Source organism: Bubalus bubalis, chromosome 2, assembly GCF_019923935.1.
Source record: "Bubalus bubalis isolate 160015118507 breed Murrah chromosome 2, NDDB_SH_1, whole genome shotgun sequence".
NCBI lineage: Eukaryota > Metazoa > Chordata > Mammalia > Artiodactyla > Bovidae > Bubalus > Bubalus bubalis.
In genome coordinates, this window is record NC_059158.1 from 86,772,235 (window position 1) to 86,786,464 (window position 14,230).

At 37.0% G+C, this 14,230-nt stretch overlaps 1 protein-coding gene across 9 annotated transcripts in view; it reads right to left on the reverse strand.

The window, feature by feature from the left end:
• SLC4A10 (solute carrier family 4 member 10) overlaps positions 1-14,230 on the reverse strand; it is a 344,973-nt gene that overhangs the window by 214,626 nt on the left and 116,117 nt on the right. For all 9 annotated transcript variants that reach the window (XM_025275927.2, XM_006074289.3, XM_044934690.1 and 6 more), the window contains one exon: positions 3,845-3,926. In XM_025275927.2, coding sequence (XP_025131712.1) covers positions 3,845-3,926 — 82 coding nt within the window. The remainder of the gene's footprint in view (positions 1-3,844; positions 3,927-14,230) is intronic.

The following is a 14,230-nucleotide window of genomic DNA, read 5'->3' on the forward strand; positions in this document are numbered from 1 at the left end:
TGCATCACAACAGAATCCTCTACAGCATCCTCAAATGCTGGAATATTTATCTACTCACTATGATCTGGGAGCAAAACAAATACTTATAAAACCAACATAAATAAGGTTTTCCTCATTTTTTAAAATTCTATAATATAATATTATGTTTGCATTCTGTGATGTTATTTTCAATCACCAGTGACTTGGTCACAATTATTCACTTCTGGGATTAAAATTCCCACTATAGACATCAGCAAATGAAACAAATATGATTTATCCAATTGTGTTTTTTCTATCAGAAATCTCTTTTATTTATTTATTTTTTTAATTTTATTTTATTTTTTAAACTTTACATAATTGTATTAGTTTTGCCAAATATCAAAATGAATCCACCACAGGTATACATGTGTTCTCTCTTTTAAAGCATTGTGCACAGTTATGTGCATTTCCTAATCATTCCCAGTAAAAGGAAATGTATGTAATATATGTTAACACAATAATTAAAATGACCTTATAAATCTTATTTTAGCATTATGTATTTTCCATTCAAAGGGACCATTTACCATTTTACATTAGCTATTTATAAATTTCCTTCTCCAGGGGATCCTTCCTGACCCAGGGATCGAACCCAGGTCTCCCACATTGCAGGCAGATGCTTTACTGTCTGAGCTACCAAGGAAGCCCCATTTATAAATTACTAACTGTTAACTTGCATTTATCTGTGTGTGGATTATCAATCATAATCTTTAAACTCAAGATGATTTTTCCCTGGAATGGAGTATATTCTTACACTAAATTCTTGTTTTGTTAGGTTTTCTTGTGTGAGTTAGTGAACATAAGCATAGTTTAAGTCATGGTACAACATAAGTAGGACAGTAAATATACTGCTGAGAAAAAAGCAACAGCATTTCAAATCTAAAGAAAAATTACCTTTATATTACTCATTACTGGGTTAGATTTTTCAACTTTCTGCTTATTTCAGTTTATATAATAAATATGGATAGCATGCAAATTACTGAGCTCACCCAGTAAGTATAAACTTTCTAGACCTTGGGGGTTTTCTGTGAATCAAGCAAATGTCAGGCATAGAGTAGGTATAGTTTGAAAGTTGTCTCTAGATAGTATATTACCTCTTCTCTTACTTAATTGTTGTAGCTAAAGGTAAGACACAAGAATATTTAATTTAACTGTAATTTAAGTGGCTACATTACAATTCTTAAGGGGAATAAACACTTTAGACTGCAGTAGATTATTAGGAGCTATCTCCAATTCATTTTACTTCAGATAATTTGGGTATCACTTTTCAACAAAGAAATGAAAAATACTATATACCTTGTATCCCACTAGTAATAATCATTGTCTGTTTCACCCCCTTCATTGGCTCAACCTAAAACTATACACTTTACTACAAGGTCAAAGCTAAAATACAGGTCTCTTGATTTTCCTTCTAGCCCTCTGTTTGCTAAACACCCAGCTGCTTGATAAATGGAAGGCCAAGGAATTTTGAGTGCTATTAATTCCAAGATTTTGGAAGTACAGCTGCATTTGAAAGTCTGTAGAAATTGCACCATAGTAACCTATTTTCTTCCCTAATTTTCTCATTAAATTTTCTTAATATAAAAAATATCAACTAATGGTGTGCACACATAAATTGTGGTATAATAAAAATTGCCAAAGAATGCTCAAACAACCACACAATTGCACTCATCTCACACGCTAGCAAAGTAATGCTCAAAATTCTCCAAGCCAGGCTTCAAAGTACGTGAAACGTGAACTTCCAGATATTCAAGCTGCATTTAGAAAAGGCAGAGGAACCAGAGATCAAATTGCCAACATCCGCTGGATCATCGAAAAAGCGAGAGAGTTCCAGAAAAACATCTATTTCTGTTTTATTGACTATGCCAAAGCCTTTGACTGTGTGGATCACAATAAACTGTGGAGAATTCTGAAAGAGATGGGAATACAGGACCACCTGACCTGCCTCTTGAGAAATCTGTATGCAGGTCAGGAAGCAACAGTTAGAACTGGACACGGAACAACAGACTGGTTCCAAATCAGGAAAGGAGTACGTCAAGGCTGTACATTGTCACCCTGCTTATTTAACTTATATGCAGAGTACATCATGAGAAACATTGGGCTGGATGAAGCACAAGCTAGAATCAAGACTGCTGGGAGAAATATCAATAAGCTCAGATATGCAGATGACACCACCCTTATGGTAGAAAGAAGAAGAACTAAAGAGCCTCTTGATGAAAGTGAAAGAGGAGAGTGGAAAAGTTGGCTTAAAACTCAACATTCAGAAAACTAAGATCATGGCATCTGGTCCCATCACTTCATGGCAAATAGGTGGGAAACAGTGGAAACAGTGACAGACTATTTTGGGGGGCTCCAAAATCACTGCAGATGGTGACTGCAGCCATGAAATTAAAAGACGTTTGCTCCTTGGAAGAAAATCTATGACCAATCGAGATAGCATATTAAAAAGCAGAGACATCACTTTGCCAACAAAGGTCCATCTAGTCAAGGCTATGGTTTTTCCAATAGTTATGTATGGATGTGAGAGTTGGACTATAAAGAAAGCTGAGCGCCGAAGAATTGATGCTTTTGAACTGTGGTGTTGGAAAAGACTCTTGAGAGTCCCTTGGATGGCAAGGAGATACAACCAGTCCATCCTAAAGAAAATGAACCCTGAATATTCACTGGAAGAACTGATGCTGAGTCTGAAACTCCAATACTTTGGCCACATGATGCGAAGAGCTGACTCATTGGAAAAGACCCTGATGCTGGGAAAGATTGAAGGCAGGAGGAGAAGGGGACGACAGAGGATGAGATGGCTGGATGGCATTACCAACTCAATAGATATGAGTTTGAGTAAGCTCTGGGAGCTGGTGATGGACAGGGAAGCCTGGAGTGCTGCAGTCCATGGGGTTGCAAAGAGTCAGATATGACTGAGTGACTGAACTGAACTGAAAAATTGCCAACACTTATGTAACTCTTGCACCGGGTACTATTCTAAGTATTTTTCCCTTATTTCTCACAAGAACTTTAGGAAACACATTCCATTGTTATCTTTATTTTAACAACAGAGAAAAAAACTGAGAAAGTGAAAGTGAAGTCTCTCAGTCATTTCCGACTCTTTGCCAGGCTCCTCCCTCCATTAAATTTTCCAGGCTAGGGTCCTGGAGTGGGTTGCCCCTTCCTTCTCCAGGGGCTCTTCCTGATTCAGGGATTGAACTCAGGTTTCCTGCATTGCAGGTAGATGCTTTACCATCTGAGCCACTAGAGGAGCCACAGAGAAGCTAACTAATTAACTAGCTAAAGGTTCTGTACCACATAAGGGACAGAGCTGATATTTAAACCCAGGATATTCTAGTTCAGAATCTCCCTGTTGAATTATCTAGTCACACAAATGATGCCTTGAGCCCTCTCTCACAGATATCGCAATAAAACTAGAACACCAATAGTCCTTAACTCCCAGTGACAGTCTACTCTGACAACACAGACTGAGATGCCTCTCCTGTCCTCCTCTGTCACATAGCCCCCACCCAAGATGCTAGTCTGTCATAAATTTTTTTCTTTTCATTTCCCAATTAATTTTAACTCCTTGAAGCAAGGGTTACTGAAAGACTGGCACACAATACAGTATAGGAACACAGGAGAGGTTCAGTAAAGGTCTGTTGAATGAATTAATGCTCTCATTGTTTGCAGGACTGCCTCCTGGCTCTCCAGACTACACCAAAACAGTCATATCCAGGTCCCACCACCACCACTACTCTGATTTCAACTTTTGCAGTTCTCCACATTACTAAAACTTCACATCTCTTTGAAATACCAATAGGTATCCCCTTCCCCCCAAAAGTCTTACCTTCTAAATCTTCTTTCTCAAAGTGTGTTTTGAGAATAGAACGAGTTCCACCTCTATCCACAACTGCTTCTTCATCATTTCTCTGGAAGAGAGAGAAAGAAGACTAAATGATAGTACTATATATTCTCTTAATTTCAGAAAATAAATTTTAATGTGACATGATAATTTAGAGGTCTAATTCAGTAACATAAACCTATTTGCACATGACTATTCTGTTTGATTATCAAGTGTTAGTTTACAAAAGAAAAGACTAAGAATTATTTGACCACACATTCAGAGAAGGAATGTCACTTGATTTTCCATGAAATTGAGAGCAGTCAAACATTCTAGTTGGTATCATTTGTTAGTGAGATGAAAAACAGAAAACAAAGAGTTATCCTGTCAATTTAGTAATATCCATTTTTATCTCTGATAAAGAATTCTTGCTAACAAGATGACACTTTGAACTGTACAAAAGCAATGTGAAAATCATTAATATTAACACCACTAGTTCTATGGCAGGGACAAATAATTCCATTGCAGTTATAAACATGGTTGAGGAGAACTAACCTCTTGAAAGCAATTAGTAGCAATTACTAAATAAAGTACAACTCTAGTGACTTTGCTTCAGTATAATGCATTTTATTCAAACTAAACTGTAAATTACAATCATATGCATTAACCTTCATTCAGTTTCTCTAAATTTTTTTACCTATTTAGAAGAACTGGACATAGGCTCTGTATTTTGAACACTATACGCATACTCAAAACAGTAGACTCAGTGATTAGGTATTCAGTAAAATAATGGGGGAGATGTGAGTATATTGCAGTTTGACCATGTAGGAATGGACAAAATACTGAATGAAGAGAAATACAGATTATTTACAACTTGTATCTGATGGTGAACATCTATGTAAAAACTACCTTAAAAGTGAACAATGGGCACAAAAGGAGAAATGAAAGGTAGAATAAATTTGAATGAATGTTTCAAGATCTATGTCTAAGCTTATTCAAGTTTATAACTATTAGAAAAGTAAAATATTTTTGTTTCTTCTTTGAAAGTCTTTTAATTCCTGATCATAATCTTAATAAAGATTTGTCCTCCGTGTTCAGCAAATCAGTACCTTCAGCTGTAGGATTATAGACATGGGAAAAGTGAAAGTGTTAGTCACTCAGTCATGTCTGACTCTGCAACCCCTTGGACTATAGCCCACCAGGCTCCTCTGTCCATAGGATTCTCCAGGCAAGAATACTGGTGGGTTGCCATTCTCTTCTCCAGGGGATCTTCCTGACCCAGGGACTGAACCCAGGTCTCCTGAATTGCACACAGATTCTTTACCATCTGAACCACCAGGGAAATCCAAATTATAGACATATTTCAATCTAAAAAGATCAGCTCTCAGATGCTTCAAACGCAGCAAAATATGTAGCAGAAGGACATGCTTTATACCCTGTTGTCTTTCTGACAACTTGTGCTGACACAAGGCAGGGTAAAGTCTTTGAAATTAGAATTAAAGAAACTTACAATATAATGAGAGAAAAAATTAAAATGAAGATAGATTTCAGAACCCATTGCTCTTCTGTTTGGCAAGGTTTAAGAAAATCTGTTGGTTTAAGCAATAACAGCAATAGCCAAAGTCGAGACATATCATTTTCCTGAACCAAATAAATGCAAGCTTCAGCCTATTTTGAATCTGCTCTTGATACATTTACAAATGAAATTTATCCTCTGTGCAAGACATTTTCAAATATATGTCACATTGGAACACAACTCTGCCCTCTGGGGTGTTGTTAGGAAGAATGCCAAAAGCTAAGTCATGCATCCTCGTTCAAAGGTCAGAAAGAGCACTGTTCCACTATAACTCAAAATGGCAGTCTCTGAAAACAACTGCAAAATGGAAAGCTTTATATAGAATATATGAAGATGTTTTTCCCCATCATAAATATTTGATTTTGATTTCAAAGATCTGAAGCAATTCTCAACTTATACAAAATGTTTTTTCCCCTTATTTATATAAAGCTTGTATACTCTCTGTATACAAAATTTAATTCTCTTGAATAGCTAATGCTAAGATACTGAGATAAAATAAAATTCTGAATCAGAAGTAGAAGTAGAATCTAAATAGGAAATAGCTGATTGATTAAATACTATGCAGGTTACAAACAGAAGTGACCTAATTTTAATTTTTCTTTAAAAGAAAAAGAACTAGAAGCTAGAATATGAATATAACTCAATGTAAGTGACTCATTTTGTAGTTTCACATTATCCTCTTTATTTTTTAATTTAAATTTATTTATTTTAATTAGATGCTAATTACTTTACAATATTGTATTGGTTTATATTCCCTAGTTGTTCCACATTTGCAGCTAAAAATTCCGAAGATATAGATTAATGCTAATACATATACTGAAATTCCTCAACTTTCGCTATAGCTCAAAAGATTGCTTTGATATTATTCAAGACTTTTAGCAGAGTAGTCCCCTTCCCCCATATGACCAGGAGCAGGTAAACATGAGGTGTGATATAGGGAAATGCAGAGCAACATATGGCACTGGGTCCAGTCTATGTGCTAATCCCAAATAGAGCAATAAGTAAAATTTTTACTTCATCTTGAACTGCCATTATCTTTAGAATGGGTGAAAAATCACATATATATATATGTGCCCTAATTTCCATATGTATTAATATTTACTCATCGAGGAGCAAATTTTAGCACTACGTTAGAGAGACAGCACATAAATATATTATGTGTTGCCTTTCAATACAATTCACCTTTTCTATACTGTTGGGTAAACACTTTTAAGATGGTTGAGTCCAGAAAATAGAGTTTTAATTGGGCAGGGGAACATAGCCCATAGTGAAAAATATATATCCCAACACAGTCACATATTCATATACATGTAATCAAAAGTTTCACAAACTAGCATGGATTCTTACTACAAACAATGTACTCTGATATTTTCTGTTCAAGGGTATACTACTTCATTCAGAAGTCCTAGTCACTACCCATTACATTTATGTAAGGACTGAAAAATGGCTTGTGACCTAAAATTTGAAAAGCATCGGTATAGACTATGACCCTGGGACAGACTAACTCATTCACACAGAAATTTCTTCTAGAATTGTTTATAAATATCATCAGCTTTAAGAGTATGCAAAAAACACCTTTTTCTGATTTACCATGGCTCTTGAGCACAGTCATCAGTGAAATAAACTTTTCTGGTTTTACAAGCTAAAATCTAACAGCAATCCCCTGGACAGGAAAATTGAAACTTTTTCATGTCCTTTTGATAATTCTCATCTCATTTGAAAATGGATTAATAGAGGAGGAAGCAGTTCCTTTTCAATTCGGAACTTTTTCTTCCTTATAACTATTTACCATATTTTTAAAAAGGTAACCACTTTTTCTGCCTTTTAAAAAAATATCAGATATTAGGATATTATGGCGTCCTATATATTCTCCACTAATCCTTACAGATCCACTTTCCACTCTTATTCACCATGCTCTGTTTCTTTACAGACTGCATTACTAGGATCCCTTGACTTTTAGCTTCCTATAATGACAGAGCACTATAGACTGGGACCAGAGAAACACAGCCCCTGTTGGACCACAGTTTGGCAATGACTGTGATCCATTATCAAAGAACAAAGCTCTTGTCATGTGACTTATACAGCTATAGATCTCACTGGTTTGCATTAACTACTTCCTTGCTCCTTTAGGCCTAGGAGTAGTAACAGTTTCCAGATGTTACACATTTCTAGAATTTGATTAAGGATTACCCTTTATCCTGCCTACACTTTTTAAAAAAAATTATTAGAGTATAGTTGGTTTACAATGCTGTATTAGTTTTGGGCATACAGCAAAGTGAATCAGTTATACATATATGTAGTCTTTTTAGATTCTTTTCCTATATCAGTTCAGTTCAGTCACTCAGTCATGTCTGACTCTTTGCGACCCCATGAACCGCAGCACGCCAGGCCTCCCTGTCCATCACCAACTTCCGGAGTCCACCCAAACCCATGTCCATCGAGTCCGTGATACCATCCAACCATCTCATCCTCTGTCGTCCCCTTCTCCTCCTTCCCTCAATCTTTCCCAGCATAAGGGTCTTTTCCAATGAGTCAACTTTTTGCATCATGTGGCCAAAGGACTGGAGTTTTCAGCTTCAACATCAGTCCTTCCAATGAACACCCAGGACTGGTCTACCTTAGAATGGACTGGTTGGATCTCCTTGCAGTCCAAGGGACTCTCAAGAATCTTATCCAACAGCACAGTTCAAAAGCATCAATTCTTTTGCACTCAGCTTCCTTTATAGTCCAACTCTCATATTCATACATGACCACTGGAAAAACCATAGGTCTGACTAGATGGACCTTTGTTGACAAAGTGATGTCTCTGCTTTTTAATATTCTGTCTAGGTTGGTCATAATTTTCCTTCCAAGGAGTAAGCATCTTTTAATTTCATGGCTGCAATCACCATCTGCAGTGATTTTGGAGCCCCCAAAAATAAAGTCAGCCACTATTTCCACTGTTTCCCCATCTATTTGCCATGAATTGATGGGACCAGATGCCATGATCTTAGTTTTTTGAATGCAGAGCTTTAAGCCAACTTTTTCACTCTCCTCTTTCACTTTCATCAAGAGGCTCTTTAGTTCTTCTTCACTTTCTGCTGTAAGGGTGGTGTCATCTGCATATCTGAGGTTATTGATATTTCTCCCAGCAATCTTGATTCCAGCTTGTGCTTCTTCCAGCCCAGCGTTTCTCATGATGTACTCTGCATAGAAGTTAAATAAGTAGGGTGACAATATACAGCCTTGATGTACTCCTTTTCCTATTTGGAACCAGTCTGTTGTTCCATGTCCAGTTCTAACTGTTGCTTCCTGACCTGCATACAGGTTTCTCTAGAGGCAGGTCAGGTGGTCTGGTATTCACATCTCTTGAAGAATTTTTCCACAGTTTATTGTGATCCACACAGTCAAAGGCTTTGGCATAGTCAATAAAGCAGAAATAGATGATTTTCTGGAACTCTCTTGCTTTTTCGATAATCCAATGGATGTTGGTAATTTGATCTCTGGTTCCTCTGCCTTTTCTAAATCCAGCTTGAACATCTGGAAGTTCACGATTCACATATTATTGAAGCCTGTCTTAGAGAATTTTAAGCATCACTTTACTAGCGTATGAGATGAGTGCAATTGTGTGGTAGTTCGAGCATTCTTTGGCATTGCCTTTCTTTGGGATTGGAATGAAAACTGACCTTTTCCAATCCTGTGGCCACTGCTGAGTTTTCCAAGTTTGCTGGCATATTGAATGCAGCACTTTCACAGCATCAATTTTCAGGATTTGAAATAGCTCAACTGGAATTCCATCACCTCCACTAGCTTTGTTCGTAGTGAGGCCCATTTGACTTCACATTCCAGGATGTCTGGCTCTAGGAGAATGATCACATCATCATGGTTATCTGGGTCATGATGATCTTTTTTGTACAGTTCTTCTGTGTATTCTTGACACCTCTTCTTAATACCTTCTGCTTCTGTTAGGTCCATACCATTTCTGTCCTTTATTGAACCCATCTTTGCATAAAATGTTCCCTTGGTATCTCTAATTTTCTTCAAGAGATCTTCAGTCTTTCCCATTCTATTGTTTTCCTCTATTTCTTTGCATTGATCGCTGAGGGAGGCTTTCCTATCTCTCCTTGCTGTTCTTTGGAACTCTGCATTCAGATGGGTATATCTTTCCTTTTCTCCTTTGCTTTTCACTTCTCTTCTTTTCACAGCTCTTTGTAAGACCTCTTCAGACAGCCATTTTGCTTTTTTGAATTTCTTTTTCTTGGGGATGGTCTTGATTCCTGTCTCCTGTACAATGTCACTAACCTCCGTCCATAGTTCATCAGGCACTCTGTCTATCAGATCTAGTCCCTTAAATCTATTTCTCACTTCCACTGTATAGTCATAAGGGATTTGATTTAGGTCATACCTGAATGGTCTAGTGATTTTTCCACTTTCTTCAATTTCAGTCGGAATTTGGCAACAAGCAGTTCATGATCTGAGCCACAGTCAGCTCCTGGTCTTGTTTTTGCTGACTGTATAGAGCTTCTCCATTTTTGGCTGTAAACAATATAATCAATCTGATTTCAGTGTTGACCATCTGGTGATGTCCATGTGTAGTCTACTCTTGTGTTGTTGGAAGAGGGTGTTTGTCAAGACCAGTGCTTTTCCCATACAGGTCATTACAGAGAACTGAGTAGAGTTCCCTGTGCCACAGAGTAGGTCTTTGATAATTATCTATTAAGCAAGCCACTCCAGTACTCTTGCCTAGAAAATCCCATGGATGGAGGAGCCTGGTGGGCTACAGTCCATGGGGTCACTACGAGTCGGTCGCAACTGAGCAACTTCACTTTCACTTTTCATTTTCACGCAATGGAGAAGGAAATGGCAACCCACTCGTGTTCTTGCCTGGAGAATCCCAGGGACGGCAGAGTCTGGTGGGCTGCTGTCTATGGGGTTGCACAGAGTCGGACACAACTGAAGCAACTTAGTGCAGAAGCAGCAGCAGTGTATATATTTCATCCAAATCAGTCCTTTCATTAAATATTTTTCTCACAGTTTTTGAGTGACAATCTCCTTCTTGCTATGACTGTGATTCACATGTCACGTTTATTTTAATGATTAAATACTATGACATCAGTTTTGTAGAGATGAACATATAATCAAAATGGCCACCTACATACAGAACTTTGACTAAAAAATATCTGTCAAAAACACTGTCTAGTTTTCAACTAGGTATATTTGTTTATTTTTTGCTTTTATTTCTCTTGTCTTTGGAGACAGATCCAAAAAAAAATATTGCTACCATTTATGTTATAGAGTGTTCTGCCTATGTTCTCTTCTAGGAGTTTTATGGTTTCAAATCTTAGATTAGGATCTTATCTATTTTAAGTTTCTTTTTCTATATGGTGTGTGGAAATGTTCTAATCTCATTCTTTTACATGAAGCTGTCCAGGTTTCCCAGCATTTCTTACTGAAGAGATTGTCTTTTCTCCAATTGTTTTTTGCCTCCTTTGTCATAGTCTATTAATAACTGATCACAGTCATTGGCTTTATTTCTGAGCTTTCTATTCTGTTCCATTGATATATGTGTTTGTTTTTGTGTCAGTACCATGCTGTTTTTATTTCTGAAGTTTTGTGGCATAGTCTGAAGTCAAGATGCACATTTCCAGTTTTATTCTTTTCTCTCAAGTTTGCTTTACCAGCATTATTTACATTAGCCAAGATACAGAAGCAACCCAAGTGTCCATCAACAGATGAATGGATACAGAACATGGGGGTATGTATATACAATGAAATATTATTCAGCCATTAAAAAAATGAAATTCTGCCAGTTGTAACACTGTGCATGGACCTAGAGTGTATTATACTCAGTGAAATAAATCAGAGAAATACAAATACTACATTTCACTTATACGTTGAATTTAGAAAATAAAGCAAATGAATGTATAGAACAAAACAGACACACATATAGAAAACAAACTAGTAGTTACCATTGGGAGAAGGAAGGAAGAGAGGCAAGATAGGGGTATGGAATTAATAAGATACAAACTACTGTGTGGATCACAATAAACTGTGGAAAATTCCTAAAGAGATGGGACTATCAGACCATCTGACCTGCTTCTTGAGAAACCTGTATGCAGGTCAGGAAGCAACAGTTAGAACTGGACATGGAACAACAGACTGGTTCCAAATAGGAAAAGGAGTACATCAAGGCTGTATATTGTCACCCTGCTTATTTAACTTATATGCAGAGTACATCATGGGAAACGCTGGGCTGGAAGAAGCACAAGCTGGAATCAAGATTGCTGGGAGAAATATCAATAACCTCAGATATGCAGATGACACCACCCTTACAGCAGAAAGTGAAGAAGAACTAAAGAGCCTCTTGATGAAAGTGAAAGAGGAGAGTGAAAAAGTTGGCTTAAAGCTCTGCATTCAAAAAACTAAGATCATGGCATCTGGTCCCATCAATTCATGGCAAATAGATGGGGAAACAGTGGAAATAGTGGCTGACTTTATTTTTGGGGGCTCCAAAATCACTGCAGATGGTGATTGCAGCCATGAAATTAAAAGATGCTTACTCCTTGGAAGGAAAGTTATGACCAACCTAGACAGCATATTAAAAAGCAGAGACATTACTTTGCCAACAAAAGTCTGTCTAGCCAAGACTATGGTTTTTCCAGTGGTCACATGTATGGATATGAGAGTTGGACTATAAAGGAAGCTGAGTGCAGAAGAATTGATGCTTTTGAACTGTGGTATTGGACAAGACTCTTGAGAGTCCCTTGGACTGCAAGGAGATCCAACCAGTCCATCCTAAAGGACATCAGTCTTGAGTGTTCATTGGAAGGACTGATGTTGAAGCTGAAACTCCAATACTTTTGCCACCTGATGTGAAGAGCTGACTCATTTGAAAAGACCCTGATGCTGGGAAAGATTGAGGGGAGGAGGAGGAGAAGGGGACGACAGAGGATGAGATGGTTGGATGGCATCACCGACTCGATGGACATGGGTTTGGGTAGACTCCGGGAGTTGGTGAGGGACAGGGAGGCCTGGCCTGCTGTGGTTCATGGGGTCGCAAAGAGTCGAACACGACTGAGCGACTGAACTGAACTGAACTATGTATAAAATAGATAAGCACCCAGAGGGTTGGTATGGGGAGGGAGGTGGGAGGGGGATTCAGGATTGGGAACACATGTACACCTGTGGCGGATTCATGTTGATGTACGGCAAAACCAATACAATATTGTAAAGTAATTAGCCTCTAATTAAAATAAATAAATTAAAAAAAAGAAAATTCAAGGAAAATTCATAAAATAAAATAAAATAGTTAAGCAATAAAGATATATACAGCACAGGACAATGTAGCCATTATTTTGTAATAACTTTAAAAGCAGTATAATCTATAATAATATTGAATCACTATTCTGTACATCTGAAACTAATATGACATTGTAAAGCAACTATATTTGAATAAAAAACACATACCACCTAATAAATAATCACATCTGTATTTTTACAAATATACAATCATTTTGTATACAAACAATCTGTAACAATGACATACAATTCAAAAAATGTTATGATTAACAAAAAATACTGTTAAATGAAGATTAGAGGAAAAAATGGTAGGGAGGAGACTGAATCATTAAAGAACTGTCAGTAGCAGTTCAAGAATGCTTAATTTATGAAATAAATGAAAAATAAGGGATAGAATAAACTTCTGGATGTGTAAAAGGAAATAAAAAGAGTAACTAATCAAATATAAGTATTAAACACTTGCAAAGAAGTAATATCTGTATATATTTCTAGCCATGAGGCTCTACACAGAAATTACCTTTTAATTTAGTTTACAGGGTCTCTCTCAACCTATGGATTAATATCTTGGTTAATATTAATGAAACATTTTCCAGTATTTATTTAAGAATTAGAATGGCAACCCGCTCCAGTGTTCTTGCCTGGAGAATCCCAGGGACGGTGGAGCCTGAGGGGCTGCCATCTATGGGGTCACACAGAGTTGGACACGACTGAAACGACTTAGCAGCAGCAGCAGCAGCAGGAACATACAGACATATGTATCTTATAAACATGACCTGAGAGCTCATTTCACTTCAAAAATGTTAAAACATGTTTTCTATAACTTTAACTGGAGCCTATTATACAGAGTGAAGGAAGCCAGAAAGAAAAACACCAATACAGTATACTAACGCATATATATGGAATTTAGAAAGATGGTAACAATAACCCTGTATACGAGACAGCAAAAGAGACACTGATGTATAGAACAGTCTTTTGGACTCTGTGGGTGAGGGAGAGGGTGGGATGATTTGGGAGAATGGCATTGAAACATGTATAATATCATATATGAAACGAGTCACCAGTCCAGGTTCGATGCACAGTACTGGATGCTTGGGGCTGGTGAGCTGGGACGACCCAGAGGGATGGTATGGAGAGGGAGGAGGGAGGAGGGTTCAGGATGGGGAACACATGTATACCTGTGGTGGATTCATTTTGATATATGGCAAGACCAATACAATATTGTAAAGTTAAAACATAAAATAAAATTTTATAAAAACAAAAAAAACAACAAAAAAAACTTTAACATGTCACATACTATATTATTATCATACTTTGCTTGAATAATGGGTTGCTACTGTTTTGCTGAAAACATGCAGAATTTTAACTTCTTGGTTTTCTTATCCATCTCATTACTTTTTATTTTAAATTGTGAAATATAAAAAGTGAACATTAACACCTGAATTCAGTGTTACTATTCACCATGTGTGTCCATATTTACTCTAGAGACATCCTATTTTTTTTCATTTTTCCATGTGAACTAAAGCATTATACAAATTGAA